At 40.7% G+C, this 27,288-nt stretch overlaps 2 protein-coding genes across 2 annotated transcripts in view; one reads left to right on the forward strand and one right to left on the reverse strand.

Moving 5' to 3' along the window:
* The window catches only part of LOC132877956 (tripartite motif-containing protein 16-like), a 471,908-nt gene that overhangs the window by 371,268 nt on the left and 73,352 nt on the right, over positions 1 to 27,288 (forward strand). The gene's annotated exons all lie outside the window — the stretch shown is intronic.
* LOC132878617 (tripartite motif-containing protein 16-like) lies at positions 4,793 to 6,966 on the reverse strand. The gene has a single exon (XM_060913679.1). It carries the CDS (start codon positions 5,381 to 5,383, stop codon positions 4,817 to 4,819), a length of 567 nt encoding a protein of 188 aa, XP_060769662.1. The 5' UTR covers positions 5,384 to 6,966; the 3' UTR covers positions 4,793 to 4,816.

Below are 27,288 nucleotides of genomic sequence, written 5' to 3' on the forward strand. Positions count from 1 at the left end.
TTATATGTAAGGTCCGAGCTATTGGAAGACGTAATTTGCGGTCAACCAATAAGAAGCTTCGAAACTCAGGGGCGTTGGTTATAAATCAAAACATCGAAGATGGACATGAAAGGTGCTGTTTATCTTGAGAAATCACAATTGTTTGATGGATTTTGCTTAAACTTTAAATGACTTTCGCATAAAATGCAAATACAGATTATTTTCTTTCCGCAAATTGGAATAAAACTTCGCAATTTGCGGACATGCGAGCGGCTAGTGTGAGCCAGCATGAACACTCCTCTATTAACCATTTCATCTCCCTTCAGTGCAGAAATATAACCCATGTAGCTGCACTGATTAGGATTAATTTCATGAGATTTTATGAAAGTTGAAATCAGTTGATTCTTCATCACTTGGTGTCTTCAATCCTGAAACATCTTTTAAGTGTTGTGAGAAGGAACGGAAACCTTATAAAATGGTAAATTCTTTACTGTGCCAACTTCTTCTCAAACATGTTGCAAGCATCAAAAGTGAAATACCTGTTTATAAAAAAAAAAATCATGAAGTAAAATATTAAAAAGTGTGCTCTTGTTTTGTTCTGAGTGTGATACAGGTCAATGATTATTTACAACTCACTGTTTTCAGTTTTGATTTCAACTTCTACATACTGTCCAAACGATTTCTGATTTGGGATTGTCAACTTCACTGCTTCAGTTAGTGATCGGATTTAAACTTGTATTTCAATATTTGTCTTCCTCAAAAGGAATTTGTTAGAATTTATTACATGTTTTGTGTCATGCTGAAGACTATTTGTCATCATTCAGGATTGTAATCTGGTCAGACGAGTTCGTGAACATTTCAACCAACACCTGACTGTAACGGGCGTGGCAGAGAACATATTTACAAAGAGACAGACAGCTAGGGGTAAGCAACTAAAAAACACAAATGTCCTTTCAAAATAAAGCTAATAATAATGAAAATAGTATTTGATGAAAAGATTACGCAAATTAACTGACTGTGGGGAATGGGTCGCAGAGGAGTGTCAGTAACGGCACTGAAAACATGATTTCAGAGCAGCCTCCAAACATGGCCAATCCGGACTACAGTCCCCAAGAGACACCGTGCCTTCTATCACCTGACTTATAATTACATCACCTGTCTCCCATGCATCAGTGATCACCTCGCCTATATACACTCAGCTCTCACAGACTGCCAGTGCGAAGTATTGTTTAGTGTTCTGTGCCCAGCTTTTCCGAGTCATTTGATTTCTGCCTGATTTCCTGTATTGACCAGTGTTTGCATTTAGTCTCGACTTTGTCTTACTGTTTTCCCTATGTTGCTCAGTTTGCCATTCGACTGACCTCTGCCTGTTCCTGACTATGATTCTCGCTCTTCGTATTTGCCTCAGCCTGCAGTTTGCGACACCCCTGTTCTCTCCCGCGCTTGCATCTGTAAGTGCCTGCTGTCAGTAATGGCGTTGGGAGCGGCAACTTGAAACAGACTACAAACATGGCTTCTCAAAACTACAACTCCCAAGAATCACAGCGCCCTCTATCACCTGCTTATTAATTACACCTGTCTCTCGTTTGAGTCATCAGCTCAGTTACTTAAGCCTCTCTCACACTCTCCTGAGTTGCAAAGTATCATTCAGTGTTCACTCCTGTTGTACCGAGCCGTTTACCTCCTGCCTGCTTTCTAGTTATTTCCACCCGTTCTCGTTTTCTCTACCTCGTTCTCTCGTCCTGCCTACATTGCTCTGTTTGCCGATCGACCGACCCTTGCCTGTATTTTCACTACAATTCTCATCCTGTGATTTGGCTTTGTTCCCAGTTTGCTTCTCCCACTCTCCCCTGCACATACATCCGTAAGTGCCTGTGTAGCACCGCTATCAATTCCCTTTTGTTCCCTCTAGGAGCAATTCACCAATATCACAGTTCTAAGCACAACCAAATGAACCTTATTTGTACCCAAAATCATAACAGAGGAATGAAGTAAACTTGTTAACGAATGGAAAACATCATATACTTCAGTAAAAGTGATAATGGGCGGAGACTTTAACATAGCCCCTGATTCATGGTGAGATCGAATACCTCACAGGAATCCACAACCTGTTTACAGCCACATTATACTGAATTTATGAACAACGAATGTAATTGATTTTTGGAGGTCGTCAAACCCAACTTGTATTCAATATACATGGTTTAATGCTGCAGGAAACGGTCAGTGTTCGAGACTAGATTACTGGCTTATCTCTTGTGAGCTGTATAATGATATTTTAGATTGTGAAATTTCAGCCTCTCCGCTCACAGACCATTGTACGATTAGTCTAAACCTATTCACGTCTAAGCAACATAAGATCCTTCCTAATATCTGGAAATTTAATCACAACTTATTACAGAACGGTGAATTTTGTGATCAGGTGAAGTCTCTTATTTTGGAGGTTGAAGAGTTAGACATGTCTGATAGGAGTAAATGGGAATGGTTTAAGTTTAAGGTCAAACAAATAGCAATTTGCATGGGTAAAAAACTTTCACATATAAGGAGACAAGAACAAAAGGATCTGATTGATAAGATTAATACATTAGTAAATAACACAACTATCCTTCGAAAACATTTCAGAATTACAGTCACTGCAGTCTCAACTAGACGAAATGTACACAATAAAGGCAAATGGAGCTTCCACTCGATCAAGAGCTGGATGGATCGAACAGGGTGAAAAAAGTTCATCGTATTTCTTCGGACTTGAAAAACAAAGACAAACTAAGAAAAAAATGAGTAAGCTTATGACCAATGATAATATAATAGAAGATCAGAAATGAGTACAGGATGGAATTTGGCTCTTTTATTGTAACTTGAATTTAATAAATCAGAATGTGACATCTTATTTTATCCCATCAATGATGACATCAAAAAAATGGATGAAGACAAACATACACTTGATGAGGAATGAACTATAACAGAAATTGAAATTGCATTAAAACAAATGAAAAATGGTAAATCACCAGGAATCGATGGCTTAACATCTGAATTTTTAAAATACTTTTGGGTGGATATTAAAAAAATATATATTAGATAGAGCATTTTTAGAATGCATTCACAAAGGATGTTTATCCCCGACGATGAAGACAGGCTTAATAACCTTGCTACCAAAACCCAAAAAAGACTTCTTGTTGCTAGACGATTGGAGACCTATAACCTTACTATGCAATGATTATAAATTACTTGCCTTAGTATCTGCTAATCGTCTAAAGCATGGACTTGTAAAACTTGTAGACGAATATCAATCAGCCTTCATGAAGGGAAGATATATTCAAAACCACGTCCGACTGATTCTGGATATGATTGATTACCAATCAATTATTCAATCAGTCTCGTTTTATTTCTAGACTTTTTCAAAGCATTCAACACTGTGGAGCACGATTTTATGTTTATAAAACTCAAAACTCTTGGATTTGGAAAAGGGTTCTGCAAGGTTATTAAAATATTTCACAATGATATTTATAGTTATAGCTCCCTTAACCCTGGAATGACACCAAAATTTAAGATGTTACGCGGAATCAGACAAGGCTGCCCAATTTCACCAAAATTATTTATGTCCACAAATGCTCACGTACTTAACCTTGTGGAATAATAGAACCATTACTATTAATAGGAAGACTTTATTTCAACAAGAATGGAATGATAATGTTTTAGATGTTACTGATCTAATGGATGAAAATGGACATTTAATGCAATTTAATTCATTTGTAGAAAAGTTTCATTTAAAATGTGTCCATAGAGAATTTAATCAAATTTGTAGAGCTATTCCACCTCCCTTAAGATTCACGATAAAAAATACCCTTGAATATTCAAAGGTGTCGGTCAAACTGCCTGAACTGAAAATCGGTGAAGTGGAAATTGGTGAAAGAAAATCTAATAACAAAGGAATTAGAAATGTTTTAAAATGGAAACTATTCCCTGATTTAAAAAAAAGAAATAAAAGAATAACTGATGATGGAGGAACGCTAACAAATACACACTGTAGTTATCTTAGACGGCTAATTTCACCCACAGTGAAAGAAATTCAGTTTAAAATACTGAACAATATTTATCCAGCTGCTGAAACTCTCAGGAAAAGGTTGAATTTGCTTCTGTCTGAAAATGAGTTCAGCACAGAAACTCCATCACTGGGGGAAACTTTATTCTCCTGTGCTCTTATCTTTTATTCTGCAAAGCTTTGACTGTAATATTTGAATAAAAATCGCAAACTCACAGATAAACCTGGATTTATAAGGTTCTATCTGCGGGCCAATCATCATCCAGGCTGAATATGGGATGAACACGACATCGGCAGCCTGAACCGATCATGTACTGGATGTTCTAATGGAGTTTAAATATTGTTCAATGTTTTACAATCAAATCTCAGGGTTTAGAAACAACTTCAGATTTGAAAAAGTGAATGTGGATTTTACATCTTAGAACACAAGCAGAAAAATCTAATTCATTCCAAAAATGATGTTTTATTTTTATATAGTGTGACCTGAACAGGTTTAAAATGTTGTTCTGTTCTGGCTTTATTACTGTTTATTAGTTATTTAATGAGACGCTGCTTAATATGAAACAAACACAACTTTATAATGCGAAGGTCATAAGACCATTTTCTTTTTAAACTTGACGAGTTTCTTGTCTGACAGTTAATTTTTAACATTTCCTTTTTAATTAATTTAAATTATTCATCTGTTTTAATTTAAATATTAAAATGAGTGTTTTTGTGCAGCTGGATTGTGTTCTAGTGAAACAGACGACTGAGCAACAACGTGGCAACGTGCAGGAATTTTACAGAAAACACTACACACTTTTATTCTGGATCACACAATCTCACTGTAGAATGCAAGTCGAACCAGAACCCAGCGTATAGAGTCTGAGTGAATGTGGTGTGGACTCTGTGGAGGAGCTTCATCGTGTCAGAGACGCTGTAGAAGGACAGAGTTCCTGCACTGTGATCCACATACACTCCTATTCTGGAGGGTGATGGAACTCTGAGATCAGTCTTAATGTTGTTGTGCCAGAATGAGAGAGAAGAAGAAGAACACCACAGTCTCCAGGACTGATTGTTGAGTCCAAACCGACACTCTGTACCCCGCCCTTTCCTGCTGATGTCTTTATATGAGACTGATATGGACACACCAGCACGGCTCCACTCCACCTCCCAGTAACAGCGTCCACACATACTCTCCTTACACAACACCTGCTGCCAGTAATCAAATCTCTCTGGATGATCAGAGTAACGCTGCTCTCTCTCACTGCATCTCACCGCTCTGTTCTTCTCAGACAGAATGAGGCGACGATGTGCCGTGTTGGGATCCAGAGTCAGATAACAGAAATCTAAAATAAAAGAGAAAAACAAACTGAACAATGTGAACATGAATATCCATGCAGGGGGCGTGGTCACGAAAAGAGGAAGTTCGGTTGCAGTGAAAACTTTTCTCTGTAGAACCCTGTCACTCCCCCCTCCCCCCACTCTGGGCTCAAGAACACAACAAAAGGGCAATAATATAACAACCAATCAGAATTCAGATACATTCTGTTGCCAAGTAAAATTGTTACCTGTCAAAGTTCTCGAGCCCTCGTGCTGTTTTACCGTTAGATCAATCACATATCAGCTTAAACTAGCATTCTAAAACTAGTTAAAGATCCCACAGAAGAGAGCGACTCCCCCTGCCAGCCTCATGGAACGCAGTGTTTAAGGCTCCGGATGGGTTTTATTTCCATTTATGAGGGAAAGGAACATACACCCTCCCGACAGTCAGTGCGCTATTCGCTTGGAAAACACATCTGCAAATTGGTAGAATAAGTTCATCATCACATGCAAGATTTGCAGTTAATCAACTGGATATCATATTATTATTATTATTATTATTATTATTATTATTATTCATGAATTACTACAGTTCTGAACTTCAAATGTTAAAAGTCTGGCCTTTGGAGAGATGATGGAGACTCTTTTGGTGGAACACAACGGAGAAAAATATTGTGACCCTCTCATGTTGACCTGAAGTTGGCACCACTGGGGGTTGGCATTGGGTTTTTGTCCCCACCAATGTTAATACCAAACCTACGCCCTTGCCTACATGTTATCTCGTTCTAATTGTTGTTACTTTTATCCAAATGACAGCTGGCAATACGTTGTTACTTTGCACTTTTTGTTGATCTGGCTACTAATCTTTGAGAAACTGGATTGGCAGAATGTTGCCTGTGAAGAAAAGAATGTCTTTTTATTACCCTGTGCCAAGTTAATATTCACTTCAGTGCAATTTTTAAGAGCCATAAATTGTATTTTATTTATTGTTTTTGTTGTGAGTGGTTTTGTTTGATTGTTGTTTTATTTCTTTAGCTTATTTATTCATATTTATTGTTTACGTTCCACTGTTGAATTGAATAAGTTGATTTAATTAAAAAGTTTACTGTTCTATGAAAGGGTGTATTTGCATGATCATTATTATTTTACTAGTGGCATAAAATTGTCTTGAATAATATTGTTTATCGCAATAATTTCTGAGACAATATCTCATCCAATAAAATTTATGATCATGACAGGCCTAGACGTGTGTGTGTGTGTGTGTGTGTGTGTGTGTGTGTGTGTGTGTGTTAGATGTACATTTCAGAAACTCTTCTCTGCTCTGTGGTTCTGGTTCTGAAATGATCTGAACTGCTGCAGCTGTGGAGAGAAAAATAGAAACATGAGTTTGTGTAAAAGATGGAAAGAGTTTAAAGTGATCCAGTCAGTTTATTCATTTTAAATCAGTGTTTTAGTTCAAAGTGTCGGGTGAATAAAGTGTCTGCAGAAAAGAAAGCAGGAGCATCGCTAAGAAATAACACATCACTGTGTTTCTCCAGCAGGAACAGCTCCTCTTACCATGTGGAGGGATTTTGTTGAATTCCTCCTCACAGAATTCCTCGAGTCTCTTTTTCAGATCTGAGAGAGAATTCCTCACTCCATCAAATGAGAGATGTTGATGGACAGTGACGCTGGATGTGTGAAATGATGGTCTGTCGAATGGAGCAGAGTGACGTCCAGAAGCTAAAACCTACAGAAAGCAAATGAAATGTAAAACCCACTTGTGATGTCAGACAGGGACATTTATTGTTCCCTTAATGAGAGGTGTTTTAGAGAGTGTGTGAGGAACAGCTGGCTCTGTAGATCAGACAGTGAGTGTTACCTGGAGGAAATGGATGTGATCGTGTGTGTGTGAAAGCTGCTCCAGCTCAGTGACTCTCCTCTGAAGATCAGCAATCTCCTGCTCCAGTTGCTCCAGGAGTCGTTCAGCTCGACTCAGTTCAGCCTTCTCCTGATCTCTGATCAGCTCCGTCACCTCCCAGCGCTTTTTCTCCATGGAGCTGATCAGCTCAGTAAAGATCCTCTCACTGTCCTCCACTGCTGTCTGTGCACTGAGCTGTTAGGACACACACACACACACACACACACACACACACACACACACACACACACACAAGATTTAAAGCTCATCTATCATTCCCTCTCTTACTGGGACTGTAAATGACTCGTTGTCCATGTTGTGTGTGTTTCTAGGAGCAGCTCTGTCTCTGCTCACTGCTCACCTTTATAGTGTTCACAGCCTGTTTCAGCTCCTGCACCTTCTTCTGCTTCTCCTGGATTCTCTGCTGGGATTTCATCTGCTCCTCCTTTAACTCACTCTGAGGACAAATAAAATACATTCAGCTTTTTATACAGTACGAGCGAACTGGTTCCATATTAATGTCAGTTCAAAGTACATTCATGTTTCACTCTGAAGGTTATGTACTCTGTGTGTGTGTGTGTGTGTGTGTGTGTGTGTGTGTGTGTGTGTGTGTGAGAGAGAGAGAGAAATGTTCACTAACTGATCTGGGCTGGGTTTCCCGAAAGCCTCTTAAGGCCAAGAGAGTTTTAAATGACCTCTTAAGATCCATCATCAAGCTAGCGTGGTTTTCCCGAACAACATCATAGCACAGGCGGCACGGTGGTGTAGTGGTTAGTGCTGTTGCCTCACAGCAAGAAGGTCCGGGTTCGAGCCCCGTGGCCAGCGAGGGCCTTTCTGGGTGGAGTTTGCATGTTCTCCCCGTGTCCGCGTGGGTTTCCTCTGGGTGCTCCGGTTTCCCCCACAGTCCAAAGACATGCAGGTTAGGTTAACTGGTGACTCTAAATTGACTGTAGGTGTGAATGTGAGTGTGAATGGTTGTCTGTGTCTATGTGTCAGCCCTGTGATGACCTGGCGACTTGTCCAGGGTGTACCCCGCCTTTCGCCCGTAGTCAGCTGGGATAGGCTCCAGCTTGCCTGCGACCCTGTAGAACAGAATAAAGTGGCTAGAGATAATGAGATGAGATGAGACATCGTAGCACAAGTCGTCCTTTAGTTTGCTCGGAATTTACGAGAGACCCGGAGCACTCGTTCAAAACAAAGAGCGACTCGCTCGCTGCCGAATCCACAGAATGCGCATGCGGCTCTGAGGGACTCTCACAGTCAGCGGGGGAAACTGGGGTTGAATCTGCTGGTGGTGTTCAATTAGTTTTCTTCTACATTGCAAATACATCGAGTTAATTATCAGAGGTGGACAGTAACGAAGTACATTTACTTGAGTTCTGTACTGAAGTACACTTTTTGAGTATCTGTACTTTACTTGATTATTTTTTGTGGAAACTTATGACTTTAACTTCACTACATTTGAAAGACAAATATCGTACTTTTTACTCCACTTCATTTCTATCAAGGTCCTCGTTACTCGTTACTATGAAGCAGCTTTGAAACTGGATGTTTTTTTTCTTTTCTAAAACGTGATTGGTTTTTCCGCAGGTGACACTGAGACAGTCTATCAGTAATCACTAGGGTCACGTCACGTCCATAGACTGGATAAAATCAAGATCAATGATTTCTCCGCAGCATTATTTAACACGATCAGTTGATGGCAGAATGGAAGGAGGCGGTTCTTCTGGGGAATGCACACACCCACAGTTCTATAGCTAGAACCGATGGTTAAGTTTTCTGAAAGGAATAAAGAGTCGTTTCATTTTAAATGTTTGCTTTGTTTGCCTAAAACGGAGCACATCACAGCCTACAAAAACTCACCATCCAACCTGCAGAAGCATATTGAGGGATATAAACGTTTTATTCCAAGAGAAAGCTTGCAGTGAAGTTGTCTGTGCTTTAGAGCTCGCGATTACGTTGCAATAGCTACACAGTCTGATTCGTCAAATGGCTTTCTATGGATTTGCCAAGTTGCCATCACCTTGTCCACGTCTAATGTTTACACATAGCTAGTTAACTTGGACACTGTTAGTTAGCATGTAGAAACGGAGTTACACTAACATGAATAGCGTTCACTTTTAATTCCACAGGGAGATTCATATGTGCATGAATACATACACACGTGCGCACGTGAGACCTGTGAGATGGACAGTATTGTACTCGTCAGTCACAACAAACTGCTGGAATTTTTTGTTTTGATGTCAGATGATGGTCTTGCACCTTTTTTTTGTTGTCTTGCTTAAAGCAGAGTTGCTGTTGGGCCGTTATTAAGCTCGAGGTGCGGATCTGGGTTTTAATCAGGTTGGATTGTCCTTTTTATTTTCTGAGCAAGCTGCATTTACAGCTGTTCCACTGTCTTCCTGATTAACACACACATACATGTGTGCACACACTGCCAGAGCCGGGTCAGAACACTACCATGCTGCTTTGTGGCGGTGGGGAGGAGGGTTACAATAAAAAAAATGAAAATGACAATGGGTCTTTTTCAGTTCAGTTGTGTTTCATTTTGTAACATTCTACCAGGCGTTTATTCTACAGGTTCTACAAGTTAGTCAGTAAATCCAGTCAGGTGTTTCAGAGGCATTAGGTTTTGTAAGCGTTGTGGCTATAATACAACAATGCATTGACAGAAAATGCACTTTTAATACTTAAGGATTTTAAAAAGCAAATACTGCAGTACTTTAACTGAAGTAAAAATTTGACTGTCCAACTTTCACTTGTATCGGAGTAACATTTGCCCAGTGGGATCTGTACTTTGACTTAAGTAATGAAGTTGGGTTCTTTGTCCAGCTCTGTTAATTATGAAATAAATATACACAAAACACGATGAATATATTTCAGTATGTTATGGAATTACGTATGGATATCAGAATGTCACATTTATATCACTATATTTTAATCAAATTTAGCTCCATTAGGCGAGTGATTAACTAATTTAGTGTTATAAATGAGACACATTTCTGCACCTCTAATGGTGTGTATGTGTGAGAGAGAGAAATGTTTGTGTGTGTGTAGTGTGTACCTAAGAAGGTTGAATTGACCTCCTTATATAGAACGTTGACTATATATATATATATATATATATATATATATATATATATATATATATATATATATAAACCTCCTTCGGTACACACTACACACAGATCAAAACCCCCCTCTCTCTCTCTCTCTCTCTCTGTGCACTTATAAGGGAGAACATGGCCCACTCTGCACTGTGGAGAACAGCTGAAATAATCCTGACTGCATGATCGGGGGGTAACAGTGAAATGAGCGAGCACGGGGAACACATTTACCTCATCATTTAGCTTATTATTTGGTCATTCTTTCATGTGAACATTTGTTCATTTCATTAAAAACACACTTGGAAGAAAAAAATTGCGAAAAACATAAAATAGTTTCATTAATTAATTACCACATTATATATCTATTATCTTATTTTAAAACACTATATTTCATTAGATTTTCGTTAAAAACAAGCACCATGTGACCTTATTGACTGGATTTAGCAACTACTAATGCCTTCAGCAACGACAGTACGATTGCCTTTAGCAGCTACTAATGCCTATATCAGGGACGCGAACTGCAAAGACGCTCTTCATCCTGTTGCTCTTTAGACTCCTTCTTATGAATGAGTTCCAGAAAACCACACACAGAGACAACGTTCGTTCCTTAAGAGAGTCTCTCAACTCTCTCTTTAGGTCTAAAGGGCAACGTTATCAGGAAACCCACCCCGAACCAGATTACGACCATCACTGAAGATAAATTTAACACTCTGTTCACCAGAACACAGACAATTTTAATCAGCTTTTACAGAATCCTTCTGATTGAGACACACATTGAAATTAAAGTTCAAATCATATCACTGACTAAAGCACCTGTTTCTAGATGGGAAACTATAATTAAGATGATTTAATTCTGGAAAGATTTCTAGTTCTCACCTGTTTCTCAGCTCTTTCTGCTGCGGCTGTGACGGTGTTGTGACCTTTGTGATGATCCATCGTACACAAATAACAGATGCAGGTTTGATCAGTACGACAGTAGATCTCAATCAGCTTGTTATGTTCAGAGCAGATCTTCTCTTGGAGTTTTGCTGAGGCTTCAATTAATGTGTGTTTTCTCAAAGCAGGACGTTCAAGATGAGGTTTCAGATGAGTTTCACAATAAGAAGCCAAACAAATCAGACAGGAATTGACGGCTTTGTGTTTTCTCCCGGTGCAGAAATCACACTCCACATCTCCAGGTCCAGCGTAACAGTGAGCAGGAGAAGCAGCTTGGACTTCAGTCTTCTTCAGTTTCTCCACCACTTCATCCAGCATGTTGTTTCTGCGTAGAACAGGCCTTGTCGTGAAAGTGTCTCTGCACTGAGGACAGCTGTAGACGCCCTTCTGATCCTCCTGATCCCAGCAGCCATTAATACACACCTTACAGAAACTGTGACCACAGGGGATAGTCACCGGATCCTTCAGGAGATCCAGACACACTGGACACATGAACTGGTCCTGAGCTACTGAAATACTGGCCTCAGCCATTTTCCTGCACTCACAACGAGAGAGAGAGAGAGAGAGAGAGAGAGAGAGAGAACAGTTTGTTTTCTCTGAAATGAGGAGTTACTTCCTGGTTCTGTGTGTGAAAGAGCAATAGAGGAAGAGGAGGAGCACAAACACAGAGAGATCATGAACACTCCTCTATTAACCATTTCATCTCCCTTCAGTGCAGAAATATAAGCCATGTAGCCGCACTGATTAGGATTAATTTCATGAAATACTCACAGAATGGATCTTAATTTTCTGGACTTTTCCACCTACTGACACCTCAAGCACAACTTTCAGCCTTGTTGATAAATTACAATTGTTTCACTTGAGCAGCTTTTTCCTCGTGACATCTTTAAACTGATCTTCATCCCTAAAGAATGTTGGAGCCATTTTAAAAGTGAGGAGGACACAGCTGTCAGGAAAGAAAACTATATTTTATTGATTTTGCATTGTTTATTGCGAATAGAAATCACAAAAGTGGATCTTTATTAAACATAATCTCCATTTCACTCAGTATGAGCGCTCCAGCCTTCACGAGTGCCTGAACCCTTCATGACGTGCTGTTAATGGAAACTAATCCACTTTGTGTTGGGTCACATCCCACCACCTCATCGCAGATTAGTTTCCTGGAGCAGCATGCCTCATCCTGTTTTATTCCTGACATCATGTTTTATCAAGAACATTATTCTGGGTTGATGAAGAATTCTTTCTCATGAACAGATTGTTGAGATGGAAATGAAGTTGGTAGATGAATATGTTTGAGATCAGAGATCCTGAGTCGCCTCAATCAGTCATTAGATGTGTCTTTGAGAGCTAGGAGAACACTGGAGAACCAGGAGGAATCCCACACTGACACGGGTCATTTTAACATTGTTAACAGACTGAAATGAATCTCCTGAAAGGCAGAAGAAAGAAATCTGCTAGTAGTGTTAACACAAGACTTTATCTAATCCCAGTCAGTGCAGGCTTCAAACCCCATCTACCAGAAATATCATTAAAATCAAAGGGAAAGGCAGAGACGAGGCGAGATCATCAACAGGAGATCTATCCAGAATAAACACGGCTCACAGCTGAGGAGATTTACTAACTTGAGCTTCTTTTAGGGACGCTCCCATTTGAAGCGATTTGGCGTCCTTTCAGGATTGGAACTACTAGTTCACATATTGTGACCAAGCACACACACATTAAATACAAGGGTTTTTTTTTTCAAAATTAATTTTTTTTTCTTTTTCAATAATAAACTTATGTCATCATAAAATTCTTTATGTAAAAGTAAGTTTTTAATTTTAATTTCTAATTGTTTATTTCTCATTATTTCAATAGTTTTCTCATGAACGTTTGGATATTTGATGCAGTCCAGAAGCAGGTGTTTGACATTCTTTTACACCACAAGTTGGACACTGACTGGAGGTTATTTTTTAAAAAGAAATTGTGTATCATTCAGTAGATATTTTCCAAATCTCAGTCTTGTAATTCTCCTGTGTTTGTTTCTGTCAGAATATGTGGTATGTGTTGCAATATTTGGTTCAAGTTGGTTGAAGAATCTACCAGTTTGGCAATTTTCCCATCAGTCTTGCCATATTGTAAAAATAGCATCTTTGATATGTTTTTTTAATACCAGAAGTGGTAAAAGGGTAATGAATGTCATAATAGGTTTTATTTACTGATCTTTTGGCCAATTTATCAGCGATTTCATTTGCTTTAATACTCACAGGAGCTGGAATCCAACAAAAAACAACCTTACCACCCATAAGATAAAACTTGTACATAAGATATCGGAAAGCTAATAATTCTATGTTGTTATCTTCCTTTTGAATTTTTTGTAAGGCAGACAAGGAATATCAGAAAATATCACACTTTGAAAGCGAGGTTTATCAATAAGAAGTTCCAAAGCCTTTGTAATTGCTAGTAACTCAGCTCTAAAAATAGTACCATTTGAGATTTTATAATCTTTTTGAATATTTAGACTTGGAATTACAACGCCAGATGCACAATCAAAATATTTTTTTGAACAATCAGTAAATATATCTAAGTGTTGAATGTATTTGAGTTGAATGTGTTCTAATGCCGATTGTAACATGCAGCAACTACTATCCTCTTGTTGAGAGATTTTAGTGACTAAATCCAAGTCAACTTTTGGAGATTGGGGTTCCCAGAATGGAAAAGGATCAACCAAAGGATTACAAGCTGGAACCGGAAGACTATAAACCAAATGAACAACTTTAGAAAATATAGGACAAAAGTGAAGATTAAGGTCACAATTTTGTTCTGCCAAAAAAACGTTTTTTTGTTGTTGGATGATCTTCAAAAGATCTATATTTAATTGCACTTTGAGTTTGTTTGAATTCTCTTCTTAGGTCCAAAGGTATAATCGAGCAGTCTCTCTCCAAAACAGAGATAGGAGTACATTGAAGAGCACCAGTGCAGATTCTAAGGCATTGATTTTGAATAACATCTAACTGTCTTTTCCTAGAAATACATGCAGTATCATAAACTTCCCAACCATAATCAAGACATGATAAAATTAAAGATTTACAGAGAATAACCATTGTTTCTTTGTCAATACCCCACTTGAGATTTACTAACACTCCTGAAGGTTTCACACTTCCTGTCTGCTTCTTCTTCTTCTTTCTTGTGTTGAAAGGCAGTCAGCATCCTTATTATTGCATTGCTGCCACCTTCTGGATCAATTCCTTGCACCATTATAAAGTGTCTTGCAAAAGTATTCATCCCCCTTGGTGTTTGTCCTGTTTTGTCGCATTACAAGCTGGAATTAAAATGGATTTGGGGGGTTAGAACCATTTGATTTACACAACATGCCAACCACGTTAAAGGTGAAAATTGTTGTTTTATTGTGCCACAAACAATAATTAAGGTGAAAAAACAGAAATCTGGAGTGTGAATAGGTATTCACCCCCCAAAGTCAATACTTAGTAGAGCCACCTTTTGCTGCAATTACAGCTGCAAGTCTCTTGGGGTATGTCCCTGTTAGCTTAGCACATCTAGCCACTGGGATTTTTGCCCATTCATCAAGGCAAAACTGCTCCAACTCCTTCAAGTTAGATGGGTTGCATTGGTGTACAGCAATCTTCAAGTTATGCCACAGATTCTCAATTGGTTTGAGGTCTGGGCTTTGTTCAAGCCATTCCAAGACATTTAAATGTTTCTGTGGCAGTGGGGGCATGGTCAAGCGCCAGTCTGTGACAAGAGGGCGGAGTCAGGGAAGGTAAGTGGCAGAATCACTACACCTGAGAGCAATTAACCTGTGTTTGTGTCTTCCCAGTGACCGCGCCCTACTTAAGGAGGGAGAGTGAGAGCAGAGGAGCTCACCCCTGAACAAGATGCCAGCCGTGTGTGTGTGTGTCTATTTATGTGAAAGATTGTTTGACTGAAAAGTGTGGCAATAAACGCTATTTTGAACCTGATCTCTGTCCTGCCGTCCTCTGTGCTCCACCCACCAATACTGAACTGCTACAGTTTCCCTTTAAACCACTCCAGTGTAGCTTTCGCAGAATGTTTAGGATCATTGTCCTGCTGGAACGTGAACCTTCATCTCAGTCTCAAACCTCTGGCTGACTCAAACAGGTTTTCCTCCAGAATTGCCCTGTATTTAGTACAATCCATCTTTCCTTCAGTCCTGACCAGCTTTCCTGTACATGCAGATGAAAAATATCCCCACAGCATGATGCTGCCACCACCATGCTTCACTGTAGGAATGGTCTTGTCAGGATGTTGGGTTTGCGCCACACTTGGCATTTCCTATGATGGCCAAAAAGACCAATTTTAGTCTCATCTGACCAGAGAATCTTCTTCCATTTCGATTAGTGGATTAGTAGAGGGAGATGAGTTTAGAGTGGAGTGCTCCCACCCGAATGTGAACGGGAGCGGTGAGTGGTGACGAGACCGTCAACTATTGGTCCTGCATCAATGGTCCTGATGCTGAGTGGACTTTGCAGAGGGGTTGTGGGCAGATCAAACTTAGGGATGATCGTGCTGGTGATGAAGTTCCCCTCTCCCCTGAGTCGACAAAAGCAGAGAGAACGTGTGTGGAGGATACCAATTTTAACAACACAGGTACTTTAAATGTCTGGGCATTAAATCTTCTCACCAGACTCATCGCATGAGCTGGGTTCTCAACTGGGCTGGTGCGAGATGGACGGATGGGACATTGGTAGATATGGTGCTTGGAACTCCCACAGTAGAAGCAAAAACCCTCTTTCCTTCTTCTTTCATGTTCAAAATGTTTCAGACAGGTGTGAGAAACCTCCATAGATGTGGTTTCCTCAGAGGGTTGGACTGGTTTGGAGTTCTCCTTGAGCGAGGGCCAGTTGGCCAGCAAATGATCCAATCATATTGCTAGGTCAATGAGGGAGTCCAGTGTGAGCTGCTCATCTCTACACGCCAGCTCACTGAGAATTTCTGGAGGAAGACCTTGTCAAAACATCGCTTTCAGAGCCAGATCATTCCATCTGCTGGCTGCTGCTAGCATTCTGAACTCTAGGGCATATTCAGCGACTCCTCGGGAACCCTGTGAGATAGTGAGCATTCTGAACTCTAGGGCATATTCAGCGACTCCTCTGGAACCCTGTGAGATAGTGAGCAGACTTTTGCCAATTTCAATTCCCTCTGCTTCATGGGCAGACACTCCTTTGAACAACTTGAGGAAATGTTCACAAGAAGTATTGTGCTCACCGCCATTTTTCCATACAGCGCTTGCCCATTGTAGCTCTTTGCCAGTGAGAAATAACAGAAATTTAGCGATCTTGTGTTCATCAGAGAGGTTAGGCATGTTAGAGAAGTACATGGAGCAATGAAGTAAGAATTCCTGGCATATTTCTCCAGAATGGACAATTGTAATGTTGGACTAGGAGAAGCTTCAGGACGCGTGAGGAGGGCCTGCAACATCACAACTGCAAGCTGCACCATCCGGGTGTTAACATCTGGAAGCCTCTGTTGATGTTCTCCTAAAAAACGCCCCTGAGCATTCAATGCAGTTTGCTTCGCCTCCTCTGCTGCATCCATACTAGGTGAAGTATCCTGTCAGAGCGCAGGCACTTACAGATGTATGTGCAGGGAAGAGTGAGGAGCAAACTTGTAATGAAGCCAAATCGCAAAACAGGAAGTGTGGTCAAAAGGCAGGCAAGGGTCAGTCAATAAGCAAACAAGGGCAATGTAGAAGAGACAAGGAACATAAATAGAGATAGTGAGGGTCAGAAATAATAGAGTCAGGGAGATATAGAAAGGCTTGGTATGGACTGGAAAACACATACTTCACATTGAAGGTGTGTGAGATAGAGGCTTAAGTAGTGCGGCTGATGAGTTGTGAATGAACGACAGCTGATTTCAATAAGCTGGTGACAGAGGGTGCTGTGTTCTTTGGGAGTTGTAGTTCTGAGTGGCCATGTTTGTAGTTTGGCTCGCGCTGTCATTCTCAATGCCTTTACTGACAGCAAGATTATAAATTTTGAGTTGATAATATTTATGGCAGGTAAAGTGTTAAAGTTCACTCAGGTTCTCTCTGTTGTGTGGATTCTAAGTTGTAAAATGGGCGTTGGATGAGTCAATGTTCACTCATCTGATCTGACTACAAGGAACACTGAGTAGCCTAACAATATGTTTACTCAACATGTGACTCATAATATAAAGTTCACTTTCACTCTTGCAGTCTTGAATCACAATTTAAATCTTCTAACTGACCAAACTTGTTAAATTTCGATGAGAAAAATAATGAGGATGAGTTTCCACCTGTTTCTCAGCTCATTCTGTTGCAACTGAAATACATTTATCCAACATGCACAAGGAGAAATACACGAGCAAATTCTCATGGAAGAGTAAAGCGCAAAGAGAATCTTTAATTTTGTTGAGACTTCAACTGCTGTATGCTTTTTCAAACCAGGTTCAATCCAGTGCAGCTGGAATGAAGATCTTGAACACCTCCAAGCTGCTTTAGACACTGTCATTCCTACAAGTACCTCGGGCTGTGGCTGGACAGCAAGCTGGACTGGACTTGCAACACCAACCACCTGTACAGGAAGGGACAGAGCAGGCTGTACTTCCTGAGAAGGCTGCGGTCCTTTAACATCTGCAGGAAACTCTTGTGGATGTTCTCTCAGTCTGTGGTCGCCAGTGTCCTGTTTTACATCGTGGTGTGCTGGGGGGCAGCACATCCAAGAAGGACACATCCAGGCTGGACAAACTGATCAGGCGGGTCGGCATGGAGCTGGACTCTCTGGTGACGGTGGCAGAGAAGAGGACTATGGATATGCCAGTCACCCTCTGCACACCATCATAAGCAACCAGAGGAGCCTGTTCAGTGACAGAATGCTTCTTCCCAAGTGCAGGATGAACAGACTCAAAAACTCCTTTGTCCCTCACGCCATCAGACTGTACAACTCCTCTCTGGGGGGGAGGAGGGGGAACAGGAGGACAGAGGACGGGAAGGAGCAGTAGCCTAGCCTGACAGAAAGCAATACTGGACAATGTGCAATATAATGTGCAATATAATGTGCAATACCTCTTCTGCTGGACTTTTTTCATATCTTTTTTTTTTTGTATATGTAAATACTTAATTTATCTTGAAGTTTTCTCTATTTTCTATTCTCTGTTTATCCTGTAATGATGCTGCTGGAATTTTTATTTCCCTGAGGGAACCTCCCAAAGGGATCAATAAAGTTATATCTAATCTAATCTAATCTAATCTAATCTAATCTAATCTAATCTAATCTAATCTAATCATCACTTCCTCATGGTTTATCTCAGTAATTGCTGCTGTTCCACACAATCACCAGAAGAGGGAGCAAAAGATTTTACAACCCCAAATCAGAAAAAGAGCCCTGTGATGACCTGGCGACTTGTCCAGGGTGTACCCCGCCTTTCGCCCGTAGTCAGCTGGGATAGGCTCCAGCTTGCCTGCGACCCTGTAGAACAGGATAAAGCGGCTAGAGATAATGAGATGAGATGGGATGAGAAATCAAAAAGTTGGGACAAGAAAAAAGAAAGCAGTGATTTCTAAAATGTACTTTGACTTGTATTTCATTGCAGACAGAATGAACCCAAGATATTTCATGTTTTATTGGTCAACTTCATTTCATTTGTGAATACACATCCATTCCTGAGTTTCAGACCTGCAACACATTCCAAAAAAATTGGAATGGGGCAATTTAAGGCTTGTAAAGAGTTACAACAATTGATGATGAACTTTGACCTTGACAACACTTCAGCACTTTCTCACTCATGGACGCACAAACACACATTTCAATGTTTTTACTGAATGTTTTCCATTAAAAACAAAACATAGCTACTGGTTTTATTTCCACATGAAATCAATTCATCTATTTTTAGCAAGCTACATTTACTAGCGCTGAAGCAGAAGAGTTTACATTATATTTCGCTCGCCAATATTAGCAGGGAGCTGTGTTTAGTTCGTTAGTAGTAGTTTCAGTACCTTCACTTACTCCACTTACCCACTGTGAAGAACATGCTCTGTGTTTGCATCTGTGTCCAAACCAGAGGGTTAAGATCCCATTTTCTGGTTCCTGGTTTAAAGTCATGGGAAAAAGAAAGTATACCCTTCTTTTCTAGGTAGAACCAATTCTATGGTTTAATTTATTATTTATCAGGGCCAAAATAACAATTGTGTGGTCCTTACCAAGTTCTGTCAACAACCAAATAACCTCAAGTAACAACACCCCCCCCACACACACACACACCACCACCACCCAAATATCTCAATATGTAGTTCATTTTTCCCCCAAAAAAGTAAACCAACATTCAGAAACCGGGCAAGAATAATATGCACACTATTATTCAGTAACTTATACTAGAACCATTTTTAACAACAAAACCTTATTAAATAACTTAATAAACAGCAAATGATTTCTGTTTGAGTTTATCAGTTTGGAGAAGGGAGTTGGGGGTGGTGTACGTGGTGGAATCTCCTTTCTCAGTGAGTCTCAAACAACATATATTTGAAAATGAGCACGGTTTCACAAACTCGCGCTCAAGGGTGGGGCCTGGGGGAGGTGGGCTGCTCGCCTCTGGTTAGAGGGGGTTAACATTCTCATCTCATCTCATTATCTCTAGCTGCTTTATCCTTCTACAGGGTCGCAGGCGAGCTGGAGCCTATCCCAGCTGACTACGGGCGAAAGGCAGGGTACACCCTGGACAAGTCGCCAGGTCATCACAGGGCTGACACATAGACACAGACAACCATTCACACTCACACCTACGGTCAATTTAGAGTCACCACTTAACCTAACCTGCATGTCTTTGGACTGTGGGGGAAACCGGAGCACCCGGAGGAAACCCACGCGGACACGGGGAGAACATGCAAACTCCACACAGAAAGGCCCTCGCCGGCCCCGGGGCTCGAACCCAGGACCTTCTTGCTGTGAGGCGACAGCGCTAACCACTACACCACCGTGCCGCCCCGGGTTAACATTCTTTTTTTTTTAAATAAAAGTTTCATGATGTAGAGATGGTTGACTCTACATCAGCATCAGCCTTGTGAGTTTTAGGATGATTTAAACCAGTAGGTGGCGTTTTAAACCATTTTCAACCCATAAAATGCTGGCATTTATAAAGATGGTCATTTTGTCAATGTTCAAAGCGTTGCATTTTGTGTTAAAAATGTGGGATTTAGTGGCATCTCGTGGTGAGGTTCCAGAGTGCAACCAACAGAATACCACTCCTCATTCCTTGGTAAATTATGTTACATATAAACCCAAAGTGGTGAACATACTGTACCTAATCAAATGCTTAGAAACCCAACAGACATCTATTTTTATGCTCACGTTGTAATTAAGACATCGATTTTTTTCAACTAAGTGTAAACTGCCTTGAGCTAACCACCACTCCATGGAGATTGAATGAGATTTCATGAACTACTGATGGTTTTGGCTAACATGGTTAGCTAAAAGTTACCGCTAGCTATGTAGGGATAACATTAACTTTCTTGCGTCAAGTTAAAAGTGATGAGCAGCTCGTGATTTTTTTATCGTCTGATCTAATTCACACACAGAGCACGAGTACTTGTGGAACCTGAGGGCAAAACAGTACAAACTTCGGGATCTAAAAAAGAAAAAAAAGCCTTTCAGGAGTTCTGCCACACCCTTTTCATCCTCAGCAGCATCTCCTGCTCCATGTCCTTTTGTCTTTTTTGCTGAGATGAGACTTAAACGATGATGTTTTTGTGATGTTTGTCTCAGTTATTAGTTACAGCATATGTAATTGAGGCTAATAGCATTTTTAAAGAGACTTAATAAGTGTTTATTATTATTAACAGAATAATGCAGTTATTTTGACTTATAAATGTTCAAATAATGGTGAATTATCTTTTGCCTAGAGCAGTGGTTCTCAAAGTTTTTTCACCAAGTACCACCTCAGAAAATACTTGGCTCTCCAAGTACCATCATAATGACCAACATTAAAATACAGTAGCGTAGTAGGCCTAAGTATTCATTAAAAACAAGGCGGAGGTTTTATTTAACAAGTATATTTAATATTGTTGGCCACTGTAACATTACACACAGTACTTTGAACAGTAACACTGTGTTTAAATATAGGAAAATAAAACACTGTACTTAAATAATGAATCAAATAAAATTAATTGCACATAAAAGTGAAATAAACATTGTACTAAAATAAATATTAAAAGACAGTTCTTAAACATTAAATGAAAATGTACTTAAAAGTTAAATAACTGGACTGTACTTAAATGTTAAGTAAAAAAAAGGACTGTCCCCGCATACAACACACTGCGGCCTGGGCGGCTCCTCTGTCCCGCTCCAAATGAATCCCAATTTTATGTATTTTTCCTCATACTTCCTCCTTACTGGTTTCTGCCGTTTGCTAGCAGTTCTGGGGCTGGTTTTGCCACTGTCGTTAGCGTCTGAGCTCGGCTCACACATGTCCTCTTCAGTTCTCCCTCTCTCCTGATCCATGCTCCCATTCGTGGATTTAAGCCATGACAGTAATTTTGTCGTACTCGTCATAATTAGCAAAGCCACCTCCACCTTTTCCCATCACAGCCTAGTCTACCAATGGCGGATAACCGTCTGTCAGCGGAACCGGCGGGAATGCATACATACGCTACGTATGGCTACCCAGAAGCACTTGCAAACTTTTTTAAATTATTAACTTAATTTGTATCTCCTTTCATTTTCTTGTCATTGGTTGATAAGATATTTTCATCCATTCGGATATTATGGATAGTATTTCACGTTTTATTTTATTTTTTTAATTTTATTTATATTTAATTAAGTGATTCTTTGGCGTACCACTAGAATGGAGCCCGCGTACCACTAGTGGTACGCGTACCATAGTTTGAGAATCACTGGCCTAGAGGATCTATTCAGTTTCGTTCCAGAAGTGATACTTATACTTGAGTGAAATAAATAAAGGCTGAAGCCAAGACAAAAGTGACACCTGCAAATGTTTCAGTGTCCATCTTTGCGGTATCTGTCTCCCTGGCAACAGATTTGCTCTTATCTGATTGGTTGTTGCCAATTGTCTGTTGCTCTAATTAGTTGTCCTGGATCTCACCTGGTTGCCCGTTGCCTGGCAACATTGCCCAAAAAGTTGTGCCGTGTATCATCACCTTAAAGCGAGCCTACCTTTCAGATTTTTCAAGTGTAGGTCATAAAAAGAATTTCCCCAACACCCAGTTATTTTTGTTTCGTGACCAAAAGCTACTCAGTTCGAATCAGAGACTTACAATTTTATTAGTGTTTTTTTTTTAAATAGAACAATTAATGAATTTATCTCCAAGTGGCTCTAAATTCTCTGCTATTTTTTCCTGCTTCACCATGACCCAATTCAAGATACTATGTCATGCATCACATCACGTGGTGGGCTTTCCCCGTTCACGCAAGACATTGTGGGATACAAATTTGAACCAGGAGAGAAAAACGGAGGACGTGAGTGTGCGAATGAAACGTGAAAGACCGACTACAGTAACGGAAAGAAAGAGAGAAGAAGAAAAGACGTTATGTTATATACGAAGGAAAGGAAATGCAGGACCAAACTAATAAATATGGGCGCTCAGAGAGCACTTCGGTGTGATCAGCTGTTCATTTAGCAACAGAATGATGGAACTGTCAGTGCACGCTCAAAGGGAAACCTGTAGATGCGCGCGCACACACACACACACACACACACACACACAAGGACTTCCTCTGTTTGCTTGACTGAGTGATTTCATGCACATTTTTTGTTTAATCCATTCAAATTAAATAACTTCCCAGCCACAGAATGGCCTGATATTTTGTGAGATATTCCAGAAATAAACATATTAATTTTTTTCGCGGTCCGGTTTCCATCAAATCCTGCGCTCTGATTGGGTGGCGAGCGGGTCCATATCCTACGATACAGTGGTGATCCTAGAGTGATTTACTCCCCGGGCGAAACCCCCTGCTGGCGCCCCCCACCCCCACCCCGGCCCGTCTTGTTTTTTTTTCGGGTTTTTTTTTGGGGGGACCTTTTTTTTTTTTTTTGGGGACCGTTTTTTTGGGACCGTGCCCCCCCCCCCCCCCCCCCCCCCCCCGTGTTGGGCTCTGTATTAGCCAACAGAATGTTAACAGCTTTACATGGTTGTTTAAACATTTCTCGTCGTGTGTTGTACGTTGCGGACACGGCCCGTTATAAATTTTCTGTTACCAGAATGGCAATGATCAAGTCGTAATGTATTACTTAAGACTCTGTGTAATGTCATAGTAGTGTAGTACTATGGTAGTAAAGTCTTTTTGATGACTAGTACAAGTTGTACTGTACAACGTTCCGCTGGCGGGATTGTGCATATTATGGAGCTACGACAAGTTAGGCACACACACACACTGATGACGTCACCTGCGCAACTTTGGTATTGGGCTTCCCCATCCAAAATGTTCACCCCCCCCCATCTTGTTTTTTTTCAGGGGGGGGGTTTGGGGGACCTTTTTTTGGGGGGGACCTTTTTTTTTCGCGCCCGCGCTCGTGCCCCCCCCCGCAATGCCGCCCCAGGCGGCTGCCCGGTCGGACCGCCCCCAGGACCGCCCCTGGCGTCTCGGCTCGGTTTTCCCTTTCGGGTGCTCTCGTTTTCTGTTAGAATTTGGTAAAGAAAAAAATACAAATATTATTTACCAGCTTAAGGTCGGTCCGTATGGTGAAATACCGTGACCTCGGCCTTGAATACTGACCTCAGTCACAGCATTTCATGATACGGACCTCCAAGCTGGTAAATAACATATATATCACAACGACCAAATTTCAGAGACAACTAAATTTCAGCGATTTTATGAAATCGAAAGGCCGTCTAGCTTTAACCGCTTTATGACATTGATGTGTTTCCTTAGAGTACAGTCATAAATTTAGTTTCCAGCTCAAAAAGAAACACATTAAAGTGTGCAGGACGTGTTTAAAATTAGCCAGTGAGGTAGACAAAATAATATGATGTCACAGTACTCTGCTTGTACTCAGTGCAATATGTATACTGTTCCTACTTATTCAGGTGACATTGGGCATACCTAACAACCTGTGTTTTCTCTCTCTCTCTCTCTCTCTCTCTCTCTCTCTCTCTCTCTCTGTCCCCCCCAAAAAAAAAAATCTGTCCCTCTGAGTTACATGTCGGTCCTGGGATCGAGATGCTGAACCTCTTCTGCTCCTCAGACCTGCCTGATCCATCCTGGTGCCCTGTGTCTGGTTGGAGTCTCATCGCATCGCTCCTGTGGAGGACGGCCCCATGTGGACAGTTGAAAGTCACACCTGGAGGACGCTCTGAACTCTTAGCCTACAGTAATGCTTTTATGGCTGAGGACTACAGTTGACTTGCTAACTTTCGGACTGCAGTCGGTTGTCATGAACAGTTTTACACTCAAATTTCCATCAATGAAGAGTTTATAACATCAAATGAAACTGACTTCATGTTGTCTGTTTAGAAGAAGAAACCTTTACTTCAAGCACAGTGAAATTCATCCTCTGCATTTAGCCCAGGGGGCAGTCAGGGGTTGCTCAAGGGCACCTCAGCCCAAGGCCACCCCATGTCAACCTAACTGCATGTCTTTGGATTGTGGAGGAAACCAGAGCAAACCCACGCAGAAATGGGGAGAACATGCAAACTCCACACAGAAAGGACCTCACCGGCCACTGGATTCGAGCCCGGAATCTTCTTGCTGTGAGGCAACCGTGCCAACCACTACACCACCGTGCCACCCAAATGAAGCCTGGTTCCTCTCGAGATTTCTTCCTCATGTCGTCTGAGGGAGTTTTTCCTTGCCACCGTCGCCACAGGCTTCATCACTGGGGATAGATTAGGGATAAAATTAGCTCATGTTTTAAGTCGTTCAAATTCTGTAAAGCTGCTTTGCGACAATGTTTATTTTTAAAAGCGCTATACAAATAAACTTGACAGTATTATTCAATTAAAAGACAGACACTGTAAATGTTCAGTCATGGAGTTTAGTTATCCAGAAAGAGCATGCAGAAAAACTCAAGGCATCCATCTCAGAAAATCCTAAGCACTTTTTGTCCTATATCAAGTCATCTACTTCTGATAGACCCTCCCCTAACTTTCTTAGGGATGGACATAAACTTGTAACTGACAGTCGGGACAGAGCTAACATCCTGAATAAGTTTTTTAGTTCTGTGTTTAATCTGGCAAGTACGGCCTCGCTACCATCTAGTGCTCAGCTCCCTAGTGGTGTCGGAGAAGAACTGGACTCTATTGAACTTACAGTCTCTGAAGTGAGGGAGGTTCTTCTTAGTCTTGATCCTAATAAAGCATGTGGGCCTGATAATATCCCAGGATCCCTTCTGAAAAATATAGCAGCTAAGATAGCACCTTCCCTGTGCAAAATTTTTAACTTATCTTTATCACATGGGGTGGTACCTGCGCTGTGGAAACGTCCAAATGTCTTTTCCGTTTTTAAAAAGGATGACCCGTCTTTGGCAGAGAATTATCGACCGATTTCCCTGCTCTGTATAGTCTCAAAAGTGTTGGAAAGGTGTGTCTTCAATCACTGCTATCCACACCTTGCACCTCTACTGTACAATCTGCAACATGGATTTTTACGAGGAAAATCAACAGTTATGCAATTGTTGGAGGTATATCATGATATCCTGGACATGGTTGCTGGAGGTCAAGAGGTAGATGTTATACACCTCGATCTCTCTAAGGCATTTGACAAGGTGCCTCATGACCTCCTATTGACTAAACTTCACCGCCATGGTATTTCAGGTACTGTCCTCCAGTGGTTTGCGAGCTATCTGTCAAATAGACAACAGCGGGTCATTCTTGAGGGTGCCTTTTCGGACTGGCACCCTGTAACATCTGGGGTACCTCAAGGCTCCATATTGGGGCCTCTGTTGTTCTTGGTTTTTGCAAACGAAATGCCATCCTACATACAGTATGGATCAAGTCTCGCCCTCTTTGCGGATGACAGCAAACTTTACCGGCCTATAGACTCTGTAAGTTCTCCAGCTTTGTTGCAGTCTGACCTTGATGGTTTGCATTTATGGAGCAGTGATCATAGGATGACATTTAACACCATTAAGTGTAAAGTTTTGCGTATGTCCAAGCGAAGATCTTGTAGAAGGCCCCTCAACATATATAATCTTGGTGAGGAAGTATTATTGCACTCTTCTGAAACCTCCGATTTGGGTATATTTGTCTCTGGCAACTGCACATGGAATAGTCATATCGAGCAGATGTATGCGAAGGCGAATAGGGTACTTGGGCTAGTGAAGAGGCTGTGTGGCAGGGATATTTGTGACATCCAGACGAGAAAGTTGTTATATATGGCGCTTGTCAGGCCGTTACTAGAATATTCATCAAGTGTGTGGTCACCCTATTTAGTAAAGCATTGCAGACTGATAGAGAACATTCAGAGGCGTGCCACTAAATTCATATTGAACTATCCTCCAAGAGAAGTCAGTTACGTTAACAGACTAGTCCAGCTTAATTTACTACCTCTTGATTTTCGTAGAAAAATGCATGATTTAGTTCTCTTGTTTAAGTATAAAACTGGAACTGTTACTAGTAATTTTGGACATTTCATTCAAACTGCCACTCGGCATTATAATACCTGTAATTTTCATCAAGCCAACTTTGACCTAATTTCTAGGCACAATCAGGAATATTATTGTAACAGCTATTTTCCTAGGATTGTTACGTTGTGGAACAGCTTACCTAATATACTTAAGTCTAGCCAGGATCTCTTGTGGTTTAGAATCCATCTAAACGACCACTTTAGAGGTTTATTACAAACCTATAGCCCGCCATGATTTGTCAATTATTATGTATACTTTTTTTTTCTTAATTTATTATGTAAATCAAATTCCAATTCTTGTATGAATTCCCCCCCCCCCCCCTTTTTTTTCTTTTTTTATATATATCTTTTTTGAGCTTAGGGGATACGTTGCAATTGGGGCTCTGCCCTGTTCGTCTCTCCGGTCACGTTTTTTTGTTTTTTATTATATGTTATTTTGTGTATATATTTTTTGTGACAAATTACACTAAACTA

The sequence above is a fragment of the Neoarius graeffei genome, chromosome 2 (genome assembly GCF_027579695.1).
Source record: "Neoarius graeffei isolate fNeoGra1 chromosome 2, fNeoGra1.pri, whole genome shotgun sequence".
Lineage (NCBI taxonomy): Eukaryota > Metazoa > Chordata > Actinopteri > Siluriformes > Ariidae > Neoarius > Neoarius graeffei.